The following is a 24,286-nucleotide window of genomic DNA, read 5'->3' as shown; positions in this document are numbered from 1 at the left end:
AAAGGGGATATCACCACCGACCCCACAGAAATACAAACTACCATCAGAGAATACTATAAACACCTCTACGCAAATAAACTGGAAAATCTAGAAGAAATGGATAATTTCCTGGACACTTACACTCTTCCAAGACTAAACCAGGAAGAAGTTGAATCCCTGAATAGACCAATAGCAGGCTCTGAAATTGAGGCAATAATTAATAGCCTACCAACCAAAAAAAGTCCAGGACCAGATGGATTCACAGCTGAATTCTACCAGAGGTATAAGGAGGAGTTGGTACCATTCCTTCTGAAACTATTCCAATCAATAGAAAAAGAGGGAATCCTCCCTAATTCATTTTATGAGGCCAACATCATCCTGATACCAAAGCCTGGCAGAGATACAACAAAAAAAGAGAATTTTAGACCAATATCCCTGATGAACATCGATGCAAAAATCCTCAATAAAATACTGGCAAACCGGATTCAGCAACACATCAAAAAGCTTATCCACCATGATCAAGTGGGCTTCATCCCTGGGATGCAAGGCTGGTTCAACATTCACAAATCAATAAACATAATCCAGCATATAAACAGAACCAAAGACAAGAACCACATGATTATTTCAATAGATGCAGAAAAGGCTTTTGACAAAATTCAACAGCCCTTCATGCTAAAAACGCTCAATAAATTCGGTATGGATGGAACGTACCTCAAAATAATAAGAGCTATTTATGACAAACCCACAGCCAATATCATACTGAATGGGCAAAAACTGGAAAAATTCCCTTTGAAAACTGGCACAAGACAGGGATGCCCTCTCTCACCACTCCTATTCAACATAGTGTTGGAAGTTCTGGCTAGGGCAAGCAGGCAAGAGAAAGAAATCAAGGGTATTCAGTTAGGAAAAGAAGAAGCCAAATTGTCCCTGTTTGCAGATGACATGATTGTATATTTAGAAAACCCCATTGTCTCGGCCCAAAATCTCCTTAAGCTGATAACCAACTTCAGCAAAGTCTCAGGATACAAAATTAATGTGCAAAAATCACAAGCATTCTTATACACCAGTAACAGACAAACAGAGAGCCAAATCAGGAATGAACTTCCATTCACAATTGCTTCAAAGAGAATAAAATACCTAGGAATCCAACTTACAAGGGATGTAAAGGACCTCTTCAAGGAGAACTACAAACCACTGCTCAGTGAAATAAAAGAGGACACAAACAAATGGAAGAATATACCATGCTCATGGATAGGAAGAATCAATATCGTGAAAATGACCATACTGCCCAAGGTAATTTATAGATTCAATGCCATCCCCATCAAGCTACCAATGAGTTTCTTCACAGAATTGGAAAAAACTGCTTTAAAGTTCATATGGAACCAAAAAAGAGCCCGCATCTCCAAGACAATCCTAAGTCAAAAGAACAAAGCTGGAGGCATCACGCTACCTGACTTCAAACTATACTACAAGGCTACAGTAACCAAAACAGCATGGTACTGGTACCAAAACAGAGATATAGACCAATGGAACAGAACCGAGTCCTCAGAAATAATACCACACATCTACAGCCATCTGATCTTTGACAAACCTGAGAGAAACAAGAAATGGGGAAAGGATTCCCTATTTAATAAATGGTGCTGGGAAAATTGGCTAGCCATGAGTAGAAAGCTGAAACTGGATCCTTTCCTTACTCCTTATACGAAAATTAATTCAAGATGGATTAGAGACTTAAATGTTAGACCTAATACCATAAAAATCCTAGAGGAAAACCTAGGTAGTACCATTCAGGACATAGGCATGGGCAAAGACTTCATGTCTAAAACACCAAAAGCAACGGCAGCAAAAGCCAAAATTGACAAATGGGATCTCATTAAACTAAAGAGCTTCTGCACAGCAAAAGAAACTACCATCAGAGTGAACAGGCAACCTACAGAATGGGAGAAAATTTTTGCAATCTACTCATCTGACAAAGGGCTAATATCCAGAACCTACAAAGAACTCCAACAAATTTACAAGAAAAAAACAAACAACCCCATCAAAAAGTGGGCAAAGGATATGAATAGACATTTCTCAAAAGAAGACATTCATACAGCCAACAAACACATGAAAAAATGCTCATCATCACTGGCCATCAGAGAAATGCAAATCAAAACCACAATGAGATACCATCTCACACCAGTTAGAATGGCGATCATTCAAAAGTCAGGAAACAACAGGTGCTGGAGAGGATGTGGAGAAATAGGAACACTTTTACACTGTTGGTGGGATTGTAAACTAGTTCAACCATTATGGAAAACAGTATGGCGATTCCTCAAGGATCTAGAACTAGATGTACCATATGACCCAGCCATCCCATTACTGGGGATATACCCAAAGGATTATAAATTATGCTGCTATAAAGACACATGCACACGTATGTTTATTGCAGCACTATTCACAATAGCAAAGACTTGGAATCAACCCAAATGTCCATCAGTGACAGATTGGATTAAGAAAATGTGGCACATATACACCATGGAATACTATGCAGCCATAAAAAAGGATGAGTTTGCATCCTTTGTAGGGACATGGATGCAGCTGGAATCCATCATTCTTAGCAAACTATCACAAGAACAGAAAACCAAACACCGCATGTTCTCACTCATAGGTGGGAACTGAACAATGAGATCACTTGGACTCAGGAAGGGGAACATCACACACTGGGGCCTATCATGGGGAGGGGGAAGAGGGGAGGGATTGCATTGGGAGTTATACCTGATGTAAATGACGAGTTGATGGGTGCAGCACACCAATAAGGCACAAGTATACATATGTAACAAACCTGCACGTTATGCACATGTACCCTACAACTTACAGTATAATAATAATAAATAAATTAAAAAAAAAAAAAAGAATGCATCGCCAAGATTGGCTTGGAAAGCTAGAATGCCATCCTGGGCATAGACTGGCACAGATAAATGGTTTTTAAAAATAACTGTGACAACAGAAATAATTCTCATGTTAGAAAGGCAAATTTCATGACTAACCAAATACAAAGTAAACAGCCAATCTGGAAGGCAAAAATAGTAGAGATCTCATAAATCCTTGCCCTTTGCCATTCTTGACTATTCTGGGATTTTCTCTAATGAAACTGGCATGGCTTTGGTTTCTTTCAACAAGAAAAATAATATCAGTCATGTAAGTCAATTATCTAGTGTATCAGTCAGGCTAGAACTACAAGGTAACCTCTTAAATGCTATCAGCTCAGTTACTAATAATTAATTAACCCATTTTATGATTTAAAATAAATAAAAGCCTAGTTTTGCATTTAAAGATATTTACAAATATATATGAAGAGATATGCATATTAAATGACTCAACTAAGATTCCAACTGAGAAGTGCCTTATACACTCTAAAGACTTCAGTGGTGGCCAGGCGTGGTGGCTTATGCCTGTAATCCTAGCACGTTGGAAGGTCTAGATGGGCAGATCACATGAGGTCAGGAGTTCAAGACCAGCCTGGCCAAGATGGTAAAACACCATCTCTACTAAAAATACAAAAATTAGCTGGGCATAGTGGCGGGCACCTGTAATCCCAGCTACTCGGGAGGCTGAGGCAGGAGAATCACTTGAACCTCAGAGGCAGTGGCTGCAGTGAGCCAAAGTAGAGCCTCAGAGCAAGATTCTATCTTAAAGAAAAAAAAAAAAAAAACAGAGAGACTTCAGTGGTGAGGGACTATGCTCCTAAATGCCTTATTATAAATGTATTTAGTTTATAAATCAACCTATTCTCCACTACTCTTGACAGCTAGTTGTGTTTCTTTCCATTTTAGATATAAAGGGGAACTGGGAGATTATCTAGGTCATATCCTTCATTTTATGGAATGAGGAAACAGAGATGTCCAGAAATTACACAGCTTGCCCAGAGTCACCCAGATTGATGTTGGTGGGAGAGCCAGCACCAAGACACACACTATCTCTGGACCCCAGTCTGAGGCTTATTCCACCAGCCTGCCTGACCCTTGTCCTAAGCAGGAGCTCTCTTCCAGAAAATAGTATACTGTCTGGGACTCAACCAAAATGGTCTGTCTTAATAAAATCTTACCCTTTGCCATCTTTATCTGTCCGGGTACTCACATAGATGAGACTTTCAAGGCTTTTGGCTCTGAAAACAAAGAAATTCACATAAAAGACTGCATATTGAAATGAAATTGTGTGGTATCTTGAAAGGTCAGATGCAATAAAAATTCTCCATGAACTGCTCATTTACTCTTATTGAATGGAAGAGCAGAAATCCTTCTTGGTAATTATGTCTGAACTAAATGTACAATGCTGAGAGCATTACCCCATCTGCTAGTACATTTCCATGCCAGAGGATTCAACTCCCTCACAGCTAATGTCTGAAGGAATAAGACAAGCAATCTGCAAGATAAGATTTTCAGATTTGAGACAGATGCACTTACCTTTTCTCTCTTTCGTCTACCTTTGGATTTGCTCTGAAGAGACCATCAAGACCTTGATTCCTTTAAATGTATTGATTAAGAAAAGCCTCATCAGTGACAATGACCAATGCTTAACCCTATAAGAACATAGACCAGTTTACATCTAAGACAGGAAACAGAAGCTTGTTGGGGAAGATGAGCCACAATTCTTGAAACAGGTATTTTCATAGACTCAAATTTTAAATTGTAGTGGGCCTTAGAGAAAATAAAATAAAAGATATAAACTGGGGATCTGCCAACCACAATAGGTCCATAGAGGTGTTGCTTGGATTCATGGAGCATTTCTATTCTTTTAGCTTTCAAGCATGGGCTTTAAAGTGAGCCCATGTTTACAATGATGGTCAGGACACACAGAAACCTGGATTTTCAGGCTGGGTGTGGTGGCTTATGCCTATAATCCCAGTTCTTTGAGAGGCCAAGGTGGAAGGATCACCTGATCCCAGGAGCCCAAGACCAGCCTGGGCAACATGGTCTGACCCCATCTCTACAAAAAATTAAAACTTAGCCAGGCATGGTGTTGGTGCCTGTAGTCTCAGCTACTTGGGAGGTTGTGATAGGAGGATTGCTTGAACCCAGGAGATGGAGGCTGCAGTGAGCTATGATTGTACCACTGCACTCCAGCCTGGGTGACAGAGCGAGACTCTGTCTCTAAAACAAACAAACAACAAAACTGGATTTACAGGATCTCCTGAGAATGTCCTGCTGTCCTGCAACACTAGACTCAGTGGAGACCCTCAGCTGGAGCTGAGCTGAGAAGCAGCTGTGTGCTTAGACAGGGCATTTGCTCCCCTTTGGCCCCAGTTCTCTCACTGCCTGTGTTTCATATAGTCAGTCTCCTCACCCACTCACACCTACCTGGCCTCAGTGGGCCGTGGAGTCTGTGACTCCTGATCTAAAACCTCCTCTCCTTGTAAATGAGGAAACTGAAGAGCAGCAAATTAACTGAGCATTATTGCCAGAACAGGATATGAAAAACACATCCCATGATCCTCTCATCAATTCATTTGGCATTTGCCCTGTTTTCTCTTTCTCTTTGATCGCTGTTTAGTGGGTTACTGTGCAAAATAATAGAGAGCTTGCTTACCTTATACAGACCACAAACACAAGCCTTGATTATTGATTTTTCTCTCTTGGCATATTTCAAGTTATACAATTATAAATGATTCAAAACAAGAAGATACAGCCTGGGCAACATAGTGAGACTCCATCTCTACAAAAAATTAAAAACTAGCCACACATGGTGGCACATGCCTGTAGTCCCAGCTACTTGGGAGGCTGAGGCAAGAGGATGACTAGAGCCCAGGAGGTCAAGGCTGCAGTGAGTTATGTGTGCACCACTGCACTCCAGCCTGGGTAAGAGAGTGAGACCATGTCTCAAAAATAATAATAAACAATATAACATTAACTATGATAATAAAATTTTTTTGTAATGGTTAAACTAAAATTATTCGATGATCAAACCAAATTCTGTTTACATTCTAGTGATTTAGTATTTCAGGAAGAGAAAAGTGGTTATTTATATAACTGCCTTAATAAACAAATGGAGCATGAAAATCAAGGACACTTTCATATTAGTATCTTTAGACTTCAATAACCATTCATCATAACAATGAAATGATGATGATTGTTGCAAGCTTTTATTCAAGATTTGTAGGATATTTTTGACTACGTATGTAAGTCCTCACGCTCAAAGACTGGAAAGGCATAAAAAGTCACAATATGCAGCTCAGTAGTAAAAAATAAACATTTAAAAATCTTACCTATTCAAGCTTTTGTTCATTTTGATGAGATTATCCAATTCTTCACTTTGGGAAGAGAAAAAAATGTTTAATGTTAGTAAAAAGCTTGCCCAGGGTCAAAGGGTAAATTTGCCTTAAAATAACAGTTCTCTGAAATACAACACATGCCACTTTTATCATCTGCGAAAATCCTGATGATCCTCAAAGCTCTCATCAAACACCACTTTCTCCAGAATGCCTTTCCTAGTCCTCTAACTGAATAGAGTCCTCTACATTTTTGGAGCCCTTGCAGCATTTGTTTTTTCTGCACCTCGTTTATGACAGATCTGTTACTATACTTTGAGTTATAGGCATTGCACACTGGTCTCATGTTAATGCCCCTACCTCTGCACAGGCACACGAATGCACACCACTTAAAATTTAGAACTGTATTTTACATCAGACACATTTCCGTGTTTTAATACAGTGTCTTTCATACAGTAGATACTTAATACCCACTTTTAATTGAGTCTACACATAGGTACATTGATTAATTACAGCATTGCGCAATGTACTTGCACACGTAGCTTCTAGAAAACATTTGTTCATCAGTAAGTCTGGCTTCCTTCTTAAGCTCTGCTACTTCATTTCCAGGTCAGCTAAATTTGCTAGCCTGTTTCCACATCTGAGAACTGCAAAGCCCTTTCTGGCTGCTGCTTCAGGAGCAACCTATCTAAACTCTTAGGTTCAGGAATTCTGTTTAAACCACATGGGTTCAACTTTCTCTCCCAAGCAGGCACCCTAGGTGAGGTGGGGTGGGGGTTTCACCACAGTGCTATTGGTTTCTTCCTCTAGTTCCCCATCACAGCATGCCATTTCTCTAACTTATCTATTCATGACCGCGCCCCCCCTGCCCACACACACACACACACACACCCACCCACCCACCCCTTGCCCCACCTCTCTTGCCTTCCTCAGCAAGTTTTTCTGTTCACAAATCAGTAGTTACACATTCAAGTTTCCTCGTTAAGGACACCTGGAGTACGATCCAGGATTCATCACTTATTCATTGGTGAATCTGGGCGAGTTACCTAACCTTCTGTGGACTCAATTTTCCCATTTGTAAAATGAGAATACTAGTCATACCCACCTCAGAAAAGAATCATAAGCTCATGAATATAAAGTACTTAGCACGACGCCTAGTCAGTCATAAATTCCTGATTAATTTGGGCCATTATAATAAATAATGCCCTGTCAACACTAAATTTTTGGTTTAATAAATGCTTGCTTTACTTTTTTTTTTTTTTAAAAGGCAAGAGTTTCACTCTTGTTGCCCAAGCTGGAGTTCAATGGCATGATCTTGGCTCACTGCAACCTTCGCCTCCCAGGTTCAAGCGATTCTCCTGTCTCAGCCTCCTGAGTAGCTGGGACTTCAGGTGTGCACCACCATGCCCAGCTAATTTTTGTCGATTTAGTAGAGATGGGGTTTCACCATGTTGGCCACGCTTGTCTCGAACTCCTTACCTCAGGTAATCTGCCCGCCGCAGCCTCCCAAAGTGCTGGGATTACAGGTGTGAGCCACCATGCCCAGCCTAATAAATGCTTGCTATACTTGTTTTTTAATTGCACTTAGAAACACCAAGAATTCGACTTAGCCTTCAGAGAGATGCAATTGCTGAGTCACTTATGTGCTTGAAGATGCCTGGCACGATGACACTAAGGCAAGAATAGCTGCTGAGGGTAGTCCTCTTAGAGACCCTAAATTAACAGCCAGTACATAGATGAATCCTTTCAAGTAGTTTTAGGTATCAATGGTAGAATTGATGCCTGATAGTAAATACTGAAATACAAAAGTTGCCACCTCTAACCAAAAAAAAAAAAAAAAAAGAAAAAAAGAAAAAAAAAAAGGTTAATGCTCTATCCTTGCATGTGACAAACACTACCCAGTCCCTTGATACAGTAACCCATTACTGTTTCTTGCTTGAAATTCTACCCACTAACTCTGAGACTAACAATCTGTTCATGTCCCCAAGGGAAAGAGCAAACCCACGAGTTCTATAAATCTTAGCCCCAGACTTTTCTGACTGGCATGAGTCACAATGATGAGATTATCAGGATTTGGAGTTGCTTTATCCCAAGAAAATTAGCATAAATCATGAGAAGACGCTCTGTGGCAAATTAAATAAAACAGATACTGTATTCCAAATAAAAGATTTAAGCTTTCAAAATGACTTTAAATTGATGAAAGCTTTGGATATTAAGTTTCACCATTGCATTTGTAACAAATTAAATGCTCTTAATCAGATAGCAGTAACATTCCATTTCACAAAGAGCAGCTCGGATAACGAAAGCCATTTCTACTCCCTGTGGATGGCCCAAAGTAACAATACTCTATGATGACTACTACGAACATTTTTCCTGATCCCTGTCAGGCAACAACTTCTCTCTGTGATAAATGTACCTGGCTGTGGAATTTGAGCATTATGGCTAGGGAGCAGGGATAGGAAAGTTAAACTAACTGCCTCTCTCATGGTTTTTATTTGGTTTACACCAAACCATAATTTCCCTTCAGAGTCACTCACTTAGCTGTTTCTCAGATATCCTGATCACCCACCAAACCACTGTCTAATCCCTACTGGAAACAAAATATTACCTGCAACAAAAATAAATCAATAAAATTAGAGATCTAGGCCGGGCGCGGTGGCTCACGCCTGTAATCCCTGCACTTTGGGAGGCCGAGGCGGGCGGATCACGAGGTCAGGAGATCGAGACCATCCTGGCTAACACGGTGAAACCCCGTCTCTACTAAAATACAAAAAACTAGCCGGGCGAGGTGGCGGGCGCCTGTAGTCCCAGCTACTCGGGAGGCTGAGGCAGGAGAATGGCGCGAACCCGGGAGGTGGAGCTTGCAGTGAGCCGAGATGGTGCCACTGCACTCCAGCCTGGGCGACAGAGTGAAGACTCCACCTCAAAAAAAAAAAAAAAAAAAAAAAAATTAGAGATCTAGACACTTCAATGAGAGAAGACATGGAAATGAAACATTCAGGACAATTTCTATAGACTCCATCTGGATTCAGAGCTCCTATTTTGTTTATGAATTTGCACAGAAAAGCCAAGTGTCATATTTTCTTCTCTGCAGTTCTTTTGACAGAGACTGCAATCTCTAACAACACTCTTAGCATTACTAAAATCTATTAAACAAGGAATATTTTTTGAGAGCTTTGGATTTAAACAATGGAATATTATGATTTTACCATAATCTATTCAATACCTACTTTGTACAAAGCATCATGTCATACAATGTAAATGGCAAATAAGACAAAACATCTGCCCTGAGAGACTACAGAGATGACAGAGAAGGTAACACATTTATGCAAATAACAGGAAACAAAACTGAGTATGATTCAGTCTTATAAAATATGAATAGTGCAACTGTAATTGCTTATAGAGGCAGAAGTCACATCTCACTGGATCACTCAGGGAAGACAACAGAGAAGGTGCCACTTGATCCGGATCTTGAACAATGGGCAGGGCTTGGATGGACTGGCATGGTAGCTTGAGACTGGGAAAGGTTACCATGTGGTATAAACAAAGCCAGAGTATTTGGAAACTACAGAGAGAAAGTGGTTTCCCTTGATATGAATGTGGGACAAATACAGGTGTGAAAACAGAAATAACTGGAATGTGAGGCTGGAGCCAGGTTGGCAAGGGCTTTGGGCAATGAGGACCTGGTTCAGTGATTGAGCAGAATCTTTGGAAAAATTCTGGCATTGATGCGAAATAGTAGTTTAGTGGAAGGAAAGCCTGAAGAATGTAAGTAAAGCTAGATAGCTACTCTAATAATCTGTGCAGGAGTCAGTGAGGGTTTAAACTAGAGGAAGTCTGTGTACACATGAGGAACATTTTAGATGTTTAATTCAAGCATGCATGATACTACCTAGGGGGAAGGAGAAAGAAGAATCAAGAGTTATTCCAGAAAGGTGAGTCTGCAGGAATGCAAGAACAGAGAAGTCAGGAACAGCATATTTGGGAAGGAATTTGGACAGCCTGAGCGGGGGTGCTAGGAGATAAGTAGAGATCTGGACCAGCAACATAAATACAGGACTGGATATGTGGAATGAGGCTTGACAGCTGAGGTCACTGGGTGAGTAAAATTGCCAGAAAAAGCGGCAGAGTTGGAAGAGTGTCCGTAAATGTCGGCACCATCCACTATTCAGGAGTACTCATCTAGAGAAACTGACGCTTTCTTATTTTAAATTATATACAATATAGAGCACTAGGATTTTGTTCATATTTGGAACTTTTAAAGGTATGGTTAAGCATTTTTGAAACACAAGAGAAGATAAAACCCAAGCTCAAAAGCCCGGAGATCTCACCCTTTGTCAGTTCTCTGAAGTGAAGTGGCCACTTTGACGATGTTATCAAGATTCTGACTCCTTCAAACAATGAAAAATAAATACAGGTCAGTGACAGAGGAGCTATTTTTTGAAGGAGCTAAAATTTCTCATTTGTTTTCAGTAAATAAAGTAAATAGGTGGTGTTCAGGAATTACTGAGTTTAACAGAAAGACAAAGTGGTTCTGTTATGTCAGCTCATGGCACACAGTGACACGCACATCCCCCATTGACACACACACACACACACACACACACACACACACACACAAAACTGCCCTCTGTTATTCCACCTGGGTGTTGGCTCTGCCATCTAGTGCTCACTGAAATAACTACATTTTCTCCTGAAGACTGGTATTGCCAGCTCCCAGGTTCTATGTTACAAATAGGACATAGAAAACAAAATCCACTTAACTAACAAGTAAACACAGAAGTGAGTTCAAAAGGTTTTCCACCAGAGCCAAGCAGCATTAAGTATCAGATACAATTATTTATTCCTTTTCACCCTGTAGCGGTGAAAATGTTTGTCTTCTCAGGCTCTAGAATAGGTGGAAGCACCTGAGCACATAGACGGCTTGTGTATTCCAAATCAGATCAATGCCGATATCCCTGGATCATAAAAGGAACAGTTAGGAAAATTCTTATAGTAATTAAGAACTGTGGGCTGGGTGTGGTGGTTCACACCTGTAATCCCAGAACTTTGGGAGGCCAAGGAAGGAGGATCCCTTGAGGCCAGAAGTTCAAGATTAGCCTGGGCAACAGAGATCCCCCATCTCCACATACAAATTTCATTTTAAATTAACTGGGTGTGGTGGCCTGTGCCCATAGTCCCAACTACTCAGGAGGCTAAGGCAGGAGGATCTCCTGAGCCCAGGAGTTTGAGGCTGCAGTGAGCTATGAGTTCTCTGCTGCACTGCAGCCTGGGTGACAGAGCAAGATCCTGTCCAAAAAAAGAAAGAAAAAAAGAAAAGAACTCAGCATCTCATAGACAAAGGGTTAATAAGGTTCCATGAAGAAAGGATTCTGTAGCCAAGTTGGGAAATGTAACCGACTTTTGCTGATTTGGAATACACATAAGCACACTAAAGATTCTGAAAAGTTCTGTGGCAGAAAACTCTATTTAATTGTGTTTCCTAAATGTAATGAAACACTGAACTCTTCTTTTGCAGAACATGCATTGACATCCTGTGGCACATAGAACACAGGCTGGGGAATGCCAAGAGTGGTGCCGTCAGCTCCTCGGAACAAGGGAAATATGACTTTTTCCAAAGAAGAGAATCTATGTGATGTGTCTTTTAGAATGGGACTCTTCTGAGAGTCAAACGGGGATAATATAAAAAATGAAAAGGATATAAGTTTTAAATTTCAAAATAATTTTTCAGTGATAAAAATCTTTTGACTGAAAAAATAGTTTATCACATTTATAGACCTATAAAATAGCACTGTTTAAAAACTATTTTCAAAAAAAAAATATTTTTTTCCTTAAAAAAGGGAGAAAAACAAGACACATCCAGAACAAATGCTAGACTAAATAGGATGTGCAAGACAACAAGTATAAATGAGAAGTGTAAATCAGGACACCGGACATTTGGGGAATGCCACCTTACCCCCACCCAAGACATTTGGTGAATGTCCCTTTACCAAATGGCATCAATGTGCTTCTTCCTGATGCCGTAGGAGGAGTTGGACATGCCTATTTTCAGCCAACACTAGACAAAGTTTTTGTAGCACAAGTTTAACTGAACAACTCTATTTCCACCTCTTTGTTTATACATCCACACCAAGTATATGATAGACCTCAGAGCAGGTCCTGGGAATAAAGAGGTGAGCAAGCTCTCCTGCCTTTAGTGGGTTTGATCTTATCCTGTTATCTTGTTCACACCATTTTGGTAGTTTTCTTAATGGAAAGTTTGGGATAGAATTAAAAGAAACAAAATTCTGAAAGTGCCTACAAAAACATTTATTGATATTTTGGAGTCGGTTGGAAAATTGATTTTGTCTACCTTATTATTAATTGCCTTGCAGTTTTAAACGTGCTGAGAAAGCATACTTTATCATTGCTACAGTTATGTAGATATAGATAGAAATCAGTTTACCTTATATTTCTTTCAGCAGATCTGTTGGTTTCTGTATATACACCCGGTTTAGGTGGATGTATCTGCCTATATTTTCAAAGTTAAAGATTATATCAGTCAGAAAAGAAGACACTTTTTTGATAAATTTAAATTTATTTTTAAAAATTTATGTACAAAAAGATTAGTGTTTGTTGGAACCATACCTGAGATAACAAACTTAAACTCTTTGGGTTGGCAGGAACTCCAGTATAATGAGTTTGTAATTTAATCTATCTTTATTGCATATTTGTAAACCACTGGATATATCTAGACTTATAAGTTCTAAATACATTTATGTTGATTTTTTGTTCTCCATCAATAAAGCATTTTCATACTTATCTCTATTAGATAACTATATAATATTTTAAAATATTAATTTTTGTTATGGGCATCAAAGAGATTTTTTTTGCTTAAAGAATTAACCCATTTGAATACTATCAAGAAATATATTTGTTAATATAAGGTGGAAAAAAAAGTCTATGTTTCAAGTACACCTACCACATTGGGAATGACCATACTAAGCTGACAGAATTAAATTTTATTATGTTAGGTTCTGGCACAATTTAAGACTTTTCTCTACTCTTTTCCAAAGTATCTGGTTGACCTACTTATACATTCCTACTTGTTCTCAAGAAGCTACATTCAACTATTTTTTGTACTCCTGAGGACATGCGTTAATTACATAGGAAACACTTCCATTTCATATTCTTTCATTAAAATAATCTTGCTGTGATTAAAGTAGTCAGGATTTTAAAAAACATGCAAGTTGTCCCAATTTTATTTTTTAGATCATTGGTGGAATAAAGAAATTTGAGTAGTAAGTTCCTGTGAAATTTGGCTTCCTTTAAATTTAAACAAGCTAGTAGTTCTAGCGATGCTGATTATAGATTAGAATGTCGGTGGTACTAAGGCCAATTAATTTTAGCCCCTTAAAAAATTCTATTCAAATTGGTATTTAATTACTCAATACTAGAAATGTTAGAGGAAAAATAATGTAAGATTAAAAAGCTTGAGAAGATATTTTTAAGAGATCATTATGACCATCATACAAACAAAAAGTTATAAATCTAATCTATATTTTAATTAGTTCAGTGAAGAAATATTCTCTTGACTCAATTTAAAAAATTATGTTCTCATCCTAAGGACAAAATTTCAAAGATACTGTGCAGTTTCACTGAACAGAAATTCAAACCTGGAGTTTTAACACCTATTGCTACATAGTCCTGCTGCCCAGTCAAAGCTTTCTAACTGAAGTTACCCTCTTAATGAAGAAAATTTCTATAACTGTGACTACTAAAAAATAGTTCTATAGTTGTGTCTTATTAAAGAATAGTTTCATAATTGTGTCTTACATGGTGTCAAAAAAATAACCATCAAAGAGCAAAAATACAAAAGAAGCAACAGTAGGCAATCAAGCAGATCTAATGTAGTCAATCTTCATTGAGTTACCATTTTTAATCTCACAATAATAATGGAAATGTGGGGTGTACATCTCGAAAAATTGTTCAAGATATATTAAACAGTTTAAATGTAACACATGGGAAGAGTTTCAGATCTCTGAATTTGTTTCCAAGTATTAATTATAGAGTGACAGAGATTCAAAGCTGAGAAGCAAGTCTATTTTTCCTGATTCAGAGACAAGTCAATTAGAACATCTTTCAAAACTTGTGATAGTTTTGAAATAAATTACAAATCCCTTCACTAAAAAAAAAGATTAAAGAACTACCAAAAGGTATTTCTAACATAAGCAAGGATTTGAGTGGTAACACAAAGTTTCAAGAACATCTTTCATCAGAATCTGTATCTCTTAGTGGGAAACTTAACTTGGAGCAAATATGAACAAAAAATATACTTTTAATATGGTTTATATTTATATTATATATAATACAGGCCAAATACATATATGTATTTATATTTGCATATTAGGAACTAATATATAAAAAAGCCTGTGCACAAACACTTTCTGAACATGAATATTGTTCCATTTTTATCCTGAAGGCATATTTTCTTAAGACAAGTTAGCCATTAGTATTCAAAGGCAAACATAAATAAACATATGTGTTGGGAAATAAAATTAGAAAAAGTTCTACAGATGCTTCTTTAGGGAATGTGCACACAAAACATTCATGCTTTGCACACAGAGGGTCACAATCCATTTGCTTTCATTTCCCTTGAACTTCATTTTGTCAAGGAATTCTGGAGTACTAGGTCTTACCTATTATCCCGACTCAGCTGGTTAGGAGAAGAAACAGGAGAACTGGGCTTTGGAGGTATTGGAGGGTGAACACCTGGTTCCCTTTAAAACAGAAAACAGCAGTTCATTTCCCCATGGAAACATGGCAAATTTTAGATCTATTAACTGAATGCATTTATTACCTACATAAAAATATCCTTTGCATCTTACAACCCCCATGTGTGAGGTACCTGAAAGGTCAGAATCCATGGAGCACTAAACTTTAAAGAAGTCAAATATTTAAAAGACATGTATTTTAAAAGTTTATTTAATCAGGTTCTTGAAAACCGTATCCTCTTTCACTATAGTTTGGACTATCCTATGTTCTTTAAATAGCTCAAAATTTTGCTAGTATATCTAGCTCTAGTCATGGCATTCAGGTCAGCAGTGCATGAGAACTGTAAATGGTCCTTAGGAATTAACATAAGCTTCTTTGGGGATTATGTCAACTATCAGGCTGCTATGGAAACAGCAAGAAAAGGCTTTAATTTCAGAGACCTCAAGGTAGCATTGATTTGAAACTCTTTACTAAATCTGACTTAAATATTGTCAGCACAGGTCAGTTTGATGCTGACAAAGCATACATATAATCTACTGTCAGCCTAGACTTTCCAATGAAGCACCACGGCAGTCTCTGAGTTGGCAGGACTTAATGACGTAGGAACTGGAGATGGGCAATTATGTGCACATTTTGGATGGAGTCAGCACCTTACTAGGGTATGTCACTCCCATGTGTTCCCCACCACTACCACCCCAGCAGTTCTCTATTTGCCCTCAACATAAACTCTGTACCTAGTGAAAGAACCCTCTGATCCTGTGTACCCTTCTGGCTTCCGTAGCAAGGTAGGTAAGCATGTGGGTAGGAGTCAGGCTGCCTGAATTGCCAGCTGTGTGATAATGAGTTAACTTGATTCTGTTTCTTCATCTGTAATAATCCTTCTAATAGGATTGTTGGGGTATTGTCAGGACTGAATGAAATTGTGCTTTTATTCAACAAACATTTATTGGTAGCTTTCTATGTGCAAGGCTCTCTGTGAGCTGGATAATGTCCTCATTCTCAAAGGCTTTCAATATACAAATAAATATATGTCAGAAGAAGAAAAGTGCTGTGCAAATAATAATAATAATACAGAATAAGGAGATATAGACTGATGGGGTGGGAAGACTATTTTATTTAGAATGGACTGGGAAGGCCTCTCTGTCAGGTGAAATTTGAACCAAGACCTGTAGGAAGAAATAGAGTAAGCCGTGAGGCTATCTGGAGAAAAAGCATATAAATACAGCCATCATTAGCTTAGAGATGCTATTATGTTTTAAACTGGCAGAGATCACTAAGGAAGTCAGAGTAAGTAGAGACAAAAAGACGGCCAGGGGTTGGACCTTCAGGACCTGCAATATTTAGAGGTCAAGAATATGAGATGAAAACAGCAAAAGAATCAGAAGGAGTGGCCAAGAAGGAAACAAGAGTAATAGGAGGGCATGGTATCCCAGAAGCCAAGAGAGAAAAGTTTCAAGGAAAGAGTAATTGGCCATTTCAAATGCTGCTGTTAATCAAAAAAAAAAAAAAACAAGGACTGGGAAGTTACCCTGGTTTGGCCAACAGAGTGGTCTTTGGTAACCCTGATAAGAGCAGTTTTGATGGAACGATGGTGGGTGGGGGGGAAAACAAAAACAAAACAAACAAACCATTATACGAGTGGATTTAGGGGAAAATGGGAAGCAAGGAGATAGAGGCATTGAGGCAGTTTGGCAGTAAAGAAGAAAGAGAGAAATGGGTAGCTACTTCAAGGTTGATGGATTGAGGAAGGTTACTACAGCATGTAGATAGGATGATGGGAATGATCCAGTGAATCACTGATGCAGGAGAGTGAGGGGAAATTACTAGACAGATGACTTTGAGAATTGATGGGACCTAAGGCACAGTGGAGGGGCCGATCTTAGATGGAAGTACAGAGGGCTCATTCATAGCAGCAAGAGGGAAAGAACTAGATGGGTATAGCTGGGGTATGTTCATTGACTCAGAGTGGAGAAGGTTCTCTTTTGTTTACTTCTATTTTCTCAGTAAAATAGTAATCAAGATCATTGATTCAAAGTGAGGAGGTTGAGTAGGGGTTAGGGCTGTGTGAGAAAGAAAGAGGGGTAGAAAATGTGTGAAATGGTTTTCTAGGCAAGCAGAAGAGTAAGTGGACCCAGGAAATGTAATAAGATGATGATGATGTACCATTATATAGGGTCATTATGTGCCAGAAACTTTTCTAAGCACTTTACGTATATTAACTAATGTAATCCTCTCTGCAATCCCAGACATAAGTATTATTCTTCTTCCCATTTTACAGATTAAAACACTGAAGCACAGAACATAAAGATAAATATCTCATGGTGGTGCAGCTCATAAGGGGCAGAGCTCGGAATCTAAACTGGAAAGTCTGGCTGCATAAACTCTCCACATGCTGTGCTGTCTCTTGAAGGATACTTGGGCCATACCAATCGCTCAGCTGAGGTTAGTACTCATGGGCTTAAAATCACATTATTTGGCATTGTTTCCTCTTGCCATATTCAACTGGTTGGGGAGGAAGAACAGAATAGACTGAGAGTTGGATTTACCATTAGCCACGTTTACAATTCAGCCAAGTGAGTGCAACAAAGAGAATGATGGCAAGGGAGTGGAAGGGGTCTGCAAGGAAGGGGTTACAAATCACGTTATTTGGCATTGTTTCCTCTTGCCATATTCAACTAGTTGGGGAGGAGGAACAGAATAGACTGAGAGTTGGATTTACCATTAGCCACATTTACAATTCAGCCAAGTGAGTGCAACAAAGAGAATGATGGCAAGGGAGTGGAAGGGGTCTGCAAGGAAGGGGTTACAATGGGGGCTGTGGAGTTTGAGATGGGCATAGAGGGAAATGAGAATATGAGTGGTTGGGACTGTGAAAAAACTGGTAGAATTAATGGACTGGTGATTGTGGTGGGGCTGAGGAATTCCTGGAATCAAAGGACTGAAGAGAGTGAGCTGGACAGATAGAAAGCAGGAGCCAGAGAGGGAAAGCTTTGAAGTAGAAGTCTTGTAATTTTGTAGGGTGTGTGGTTATTTACAGGGCAAGATCTATCAATGGCTGCAGTAGTGGGAAGGACAAGATCATTGGAGAGAAGGTCACAAAAGTGAGAGATTGGGGAGGGGAAGGATCCTCTGCATGGATTTTGAAATTGCCAAGCATTGTGACAAGAGGAGGGTTTGGGAAAGATGGTGAACCTGATGCTCAAGTATTCAAAGAATGAGCATGAGTGTCTCAGAGACCTTCAGATGACTCCAGCGAAGAAGAGAAGCTCACAAGGGCATGACTTCAAAGGAGATGGAGAGTTTCAGGGAGGCGGGAGTTAAAATTAACAGGAGGTGGTGATGAGAAGAAACCAGACCCCTCCCTTCCTCCAGACCCTGTGATAGGTCAGTTCAGAGGGAAAACAGCCCTTGCTGAGAGACTGGCTGTGGAAGCAGGGTCCTCTGGAAGAGCACAACAAAAAGGTGGGAGATCATTCAGAGGGGAGGCTGAAGAGTGGAGGATTTTGGCAATGACAAATGACATGCTCCGCAAGGTGGAGTGGAAGGGTCTGAGAGCTCAGTGTGATATTAGGTTGGGTCAGGTTCAGGGAGGTACAGAGCTCTGTGGAGATGGTCCGGGTGATAAGAAATGACCTGACTGGGGTTTCAATGAGGGACTATGGACATAGGGATGGAGGACATGATGAAATGAGTCCTGAGACCTCTCAGAAGAGTGGTAACGAGGCTCTGGGTGATGGACAGTGGAGCACCAAGCATGGTGGGTCTCTTGGCTCTCATGTTGAAGGTGACATTGAAGCCAGAAGAGGGTGTGCATACTTGGCTTCCACACAGGAAATAGTAAGTGTCTTTTGCTGTAGTGGTTGTTGTTTTCACCCCACACGACCCCAGAGCTGCAGATGTGACAAACTCTTACCCTTCCTAACATACCCCACTATATTCTGTCCCCGCTGTGGAGCACTTCCCTCTTCCCTTCCCCTGATTCTCTCCTTGCCCTTCAGACTTTGGCTTAGGAGTAACTATCTCCAGGGATATCCAAAGCCATGCTGCATACATCCCTACATTCCCCCATAACAACCCTATTTACAGCACATATCACACTATTCTGGATTACACATGATATTCTGTTCCCACACTGGACTGAAAGTTCCTAAAAGCACAGCTATATCCCAAGTACTAGGATTGTGTATGACATAAGAATGAAGGAGGAAGTGATTGGCTGTATTTCTTCGGCAGGAAGGAAATAGGTACCAAAAAAGGATTTGCAACTTTCAAAATCTGTGCAAGCTTAGCTTCCTCATAGGAGAAATCCACTGTCAATCCCATTACAGAACACCTACTAGGTGCCAGCTACTTGGCTGAGTCATTGTGTTGTGTGATATTTCTGGAAGAGCAATTTACATGGAAATAGTTCCCATCCTGGCTTAGTGGCAGATTCCACAGTATTTTGTTTGTATTGCTACCATCTTCTTTTCTCAGAGAATATGCCTGTGTTGGGTGTATGTATCAAGTGATCTTTAGTCTTTAGAGTCTTAAGTATATCTATGTGGATTCATTGGTTACATGCTTTCCTTCCAGAGGCAGAGGAAAGGGGGAAGGAGATGGTCAGTCCTGGGTAATAATGAGGCTGTGCAGAACACTAGATGTCTGAGGACAGGCAGGAAAGAGGTAACAAGGTGGAAAGGAGGATTACAAAAAGTAGAAATGGGATGGTGCCAAGCTTTACTTATGTTAGAGTCATATTAATGACATACTCAATTTCTTCCATTTTAAAATGTCTAGGGCCTCAAAGAGGTGGGTAAATATGCATTGCGTGGATCAGGGCAGTAGAGGTGAGTAGAAATAGATCTGAGATGGTCTGGAGAATACACAGGAAAGAGAAAGATGGATGTGCGGTTATGAAGGCCAAGAAAAGCGGAGGAGTGTGTTTATTTCCGAGGGTGATGCATTTACACCCCTGCTGGGCCAGGAGCCAGGCGATGCCATGTTGACTTCCATTTACCTCAAAGGAGCTTTCATTTGCATCACTGCAATGACAGCCACAGATGACAGAACTCAAGCCCTGGGGTGGGGCGGGCAATGAGAAGAGTCATTCATGTCGTGCCAGGAGCATGATGTGATGCCAAGCAGGGGGATTAAAATGCAAGAGTGAGGCAGGAAGCTGTGGCCAGAATATTTTGAAGAGAAGGAAACAAGAGACATTCATTGGAATGATCCTCATTGAATTCTGCTTTGAGATGCAATGTTTAAGCTCGGGTAAGTTGACCCTGGCTCTCCCCTTCGCCCATTCCCAGACACCTCAAGGCTCCTGCAGGATTTATGCCACCACACTAGTGGCTATCATGATGAGCTTTCAGGAATATAAAAGGTGGATTTCACGAGAAATATGTGAACACTTGCAGACTGTAGCTCAAAGGCCAAAGCTAAAAGAAATAACACTGTAAAGAAAGCTGTCTATATTATTTCATTTCCATATGCTGCTGCAAAGATCACATCTTTCCTCATGGCTTTTTTGCATAACATGCTTGGCTCTGTGACTTTTGTTCTAGTCTGGCTGTGTGAACATGTCTATTACTGCAGCACAAATCTAGGTTGAACAAAGAATCATTGTCTCTAATATTTAACCGTGAATTTTGTTTTCCCTTTTCATTGTGCTTAGCCAGGGTTTCAAACTGGTCTTTCTGATGTTAAATCTTTGCTTTTTTCTCTATATCATACTGTAGACAACCAATTCTCTTCCAGGTATTTTCACTGCAAATCTATTAAAAATTGATTGATCTGAAATATTTCCTTGCTCAAGGAAGGAGCCGTTTGCTCAAAAAGCACTTACTCCACAATTGCCCAAGTTATAATGTTAGGACACATAACAGTATATGAGATGTAATTAGCCAGTCAAAGACTAGAAAAGATGTAGTCCATGCCTTCGAAGAGCTTGGAGAATGCAAGGCACATGTTCAAAAGAGTGGTTACTGTAGTGATGCCTCGCTTTCTAGTGGCCAGTCAGTAAACCGTAACCTAGTAATGGAGCATGCACTGGACTAGAATTCTAGAGATCTAGATTCTAGATTCTAGACTAGCTTTGCCACCAACTTTCTCTTTGACTCTGGAAAAAGCTCTGATTCCCTCCGAAACTCTGCTTATTTGCCTATAAAAGGAAGAGATTGGCCCAGATCTGTGGATGGTAAACCACTACATGACTGAGGGAGGGTGGCGCTATTGCAGGGAATCCTCAACTCCGCAAGTACCTTGACGTTCATGTACTGTGCTTTTCAAATGTATGTAGATGCTGTTGTGGTTAATAAAATTTAAATGTAAGTTGGCTCTATAAGAACATGAGTCAACTTTTATTGGTCAGTAGATACAAAGATACACAAATTCAAGTATTGATAAGTCATAGCAGCTTTTTGTCCTTAGATGTTTTCTCAAAGACATAAAAATATTCCAACTATTACCAAGTGAACTAAAAAAAAATGTTCACATTAAAAAGGAGTCTACTCAAAATGGATCACACATCTATATGTCAAACATATAACTACAAACTTTTAGAAGAAAACGGAAGAAATTTTTGTGATCATTAGTTAGGCAAAGAGTTCTTAAACATAATACCAAAAACATAATTTATTTAACAAAACTTGATAAATTGGATTTCATTAAATTAGAAAAACATGTTGGCTCTGAAAAGTGCATCGTTAAGAGAATTGAAAAACAAGTCACACACTGGAAAAAATATTTGCTATTCACATACCTGAAAAAGGACTTCCAAGCACAATGTATTTTTTTAAAATTTCAAAACTCAACAATAAGTAAACAAACCAGCAGAAATAAAATCAGCAAAAGATTTAAGATACTTGGGCTGGGCAGGGTGGTTCACGCCTGTAATCCCAGCACTTTGGGAGGCTGAGGCAGGAGGATCATCTGAGATCAGGAGTTCAAGACCAGCCTGGCCTACATGGTGAAACACCGTCTCTACTAAAAATACAAAAAATCAGCCAGGCATGGTGGCACGCACCTGTAGTCCCAGCTACTCAGGAGGCTGAGGCATGAGAATCACTTGAACCCAGGAGGCGGAGGTTGCAGTGAGCTGAGATCACACCACTGCACTCCAGCCTGGGCAACAGAGTGAGACTCCGTTTCAAAAAAAAGAAAAAATTTAACAGATACTTCACCAAGGAAGATACACAGATGACAAACACACACATGCAAACATATGAAAAGGGTGTATGTCATGGGTGATTCCATTTATATGACATTCTGCATATAGCTAAGAGAGGAGACAGAGAGATGAGAGGACAAAGACGGGCTGCCAAGTATGAAGACAGTCCCAAGCAAAATGCTGGTCCTTTCACCCCCATCCCCCACTCCCATTGTCCTCTCCCAAACCCTATGCCACAGCATGTCCCCATCACCTATACTTCATAGTCAGGCCTCCCTGCCTCCCAGTCTTCTTCCTCCAAAGCCATCTTCCTCTCCCCTCCACACAATGCAAGCCTCCATTCCCTTAGGATGCTCTAATCCTGCCCAGTTTTAGCAGGAAAGAAACCTGATTTATATAATTGACACTAAGATTTGAATGACCAGAGATAGCCCCTTTAACCTGTCATGCTTCTAATTGAGGTGAAATTTACAATCTCTAGTCGATAGAACTTTCAGCAATACTACTAAATGGTGAAATAATTTTTTTAAAAAATCAAATTATTTGTTTTTTATGATCGGAGCAAGGTGACGTTTTTGACAGAGTGCTTGACCCTAGGTATCCTGATTCTCACAGCTTCTTTCTCTATCCTACTTTTGAACCTGGAGCTTCCCTGCTTTCTCATATTTCCAGGAGCTCCTCTGCCAGGGGCAGAGGCAACAGGGGTTCCAAGAGAGGGAGGGGAGGTGGGAATCTGGGTTGGGCAAAGCAGGGATGCTTTGTACTTGTTGTTTGAAGGTATGAGTTACTTCAAACTAGTGTTAGGAAATCAGGGACTGTGTAAGTTGTTCCCCTAGGACTGAAGAAAATATAATTCATGATAAATGTTAAGACCTTCATTTACAGATTCTGAATTAGGTTTCTCCTTGTTCTGTTCAAACTACACATTTAAACATAATAAACTTAAACTCAGGCTAATATTTTAATTACTTTGAATGTTTAGAATGAGCAATCTAGGCATTCAGGTAAGATTTTTAAATTCTGTATTTTGATATTTTATTGCGTGTCATAGAATCTTAATTTCTACAAAAGAGATTCCAGTTAATATAAAGATTTTTTTGTTGAGATAAAAATGAGATGGATGTATTGCTTTTATTTAGCATGACATCAAACTTTGTAGAGGATTTGGTACCAATAGAGTTAAAAATGTTGCAGCATAATTAGAAAGGTTACATTTTACCATTTATAGTTACAGACAGAAAAATATAACTGTAGTGCAAGGTTGCCATGGCAACTCACTTCTCAATCAGGATATTTTTTTCCTCCTCCAAATCTACCAATCAGCTAACAGGAAGTGAAATAACCACTGAAGGAGAAGAGGTCGAAACAAATAAGGATGAGAAATTATGTAGAAAATATTTATATGGTAATTTTCCTAGATGCATTTCTACTTTAATTTTATCAAATATTATTTCCTTTTCTATCTTTAAAAATGATTCCAGAAAAAAAAAAAGCACATTCATTTCTAGTGGTGGCTTCATTATTGTTCCTAAATGAGAATAATGAATAACATTCATAAATATTCATACTGTCTGTTAAGCAAGTACTTTAGTTTGGCTTCCATGAGGTTCTTAAATGAGCTTTACATGCCGTTTAACCACTGAATCTCCAAGTCACCTAAATACACAGTCAGAATCATTTGAATTTATCATAAACAGAATACAAAAATTTAATGGTAAGTTCTGAAATCAGAAAGAAATTCGACTTTCCAGAACTGTTATTTCTCTAGTTCCTTGTGATGAACCTGAATATTTCTCCAGATGGCTCTTATTATTCCCTCCATTAGCTCACGTCCGGCAAATGTTACCACTCTTTTAAAAGTCTCAGAGACAAGAAAGTGTTTAAGAACTTGAAAAATGAAGACATCCCTAAGTGTTTGCTGACACACTGCTTTGCCTCAGGCTTTCAGGCATATCATAAAACAAAAGAAATGGGAAGAGGGGAACATGGCTCTGACTTTCTAGTAATTTTCTACATTGATGACACTTGCACTTTCTTTTGTACATATTCCAAATCTACGGCATATGGTCAGAGCTCAAATTACCTAACAGCACAACATTAACTCTTGAAACAGAAACATGATATTCTTTTTTTTTTTTTTTTTTTTTTTTTTTTTT

General features: G+C 39.3%; 1 protein-coding gene and 1 long non-coding RNA gene across 2 annotated transcripts in view; one reads left to right on the top strand and one right to left on the bottom strand.

Moving 5' to 3' along the window:
• The window catches only part of LOC112610782, a 16,539-nt gene extending 12,326 nt beyond the window's left edge, over window positions 1-4,213 (top strand). The window contains exon 4 of the long non-coding RNA XR_003116487.1: window positions 3,795-4,213. This is a non-coding gene — a long non-coding RNA (uncharacterized LOC112610782). The remainder of the gene's footprint in view (window positions 1-3,794) is intronic.
• SCEL (sciellin) overlaps window positions 1-24,286 on the bottom strand; it is a 119,913-nt gene that overhangs the window by 52,036 nt on the left and 43,591 nt on the right. Inside the window, exons 10-15 of the mRNA XM_025364287.1 lie at window positions 14,905-14,985; window positions 12,672-12,737; window positions 10,558-10,617; window positions 6,224-6,268; window positions 4,425-4,484; window positions 4,067-4,126 (exon numbers count right to left, since the gene is read on the bottom strand). Coding sequence (XP_025220072.1) covers window positions 4,067-4,126; window positions 4,425-4,484; window positions 6,224-6,268; window positions 10,558-10,617; window positions 12,672-12,737; window positions 14,905-14,985 — 372 coding nt within the window. The remainder of the gene's footprint in view (window positions 1-4,066; window positions 4,127-4,424; window positions 4,485-6,223; window positions 6,269-10,557; window positions 10,618-12,671; window positions 12,738-14,904; window positions 14,986-24,286) is intronic.

Source organism: Theropithecus gelada, chromosome 17 (assembly GCF_003255815.1).
Source record: "Theropithecus gelada isolate Dixy chromosome 17, Tgel_1.0, whole genome shotgun sequence".
Classification (NCBI taxonomy): Eukaryota; Metazoa; Chordata; class Mammalia; order Primates; family Cercopithecidae; genus Theropithecus; species Theropithecus gelada.
This window is presented reverse-complemented; position numbering and strand designations above follow the sequence as displayed.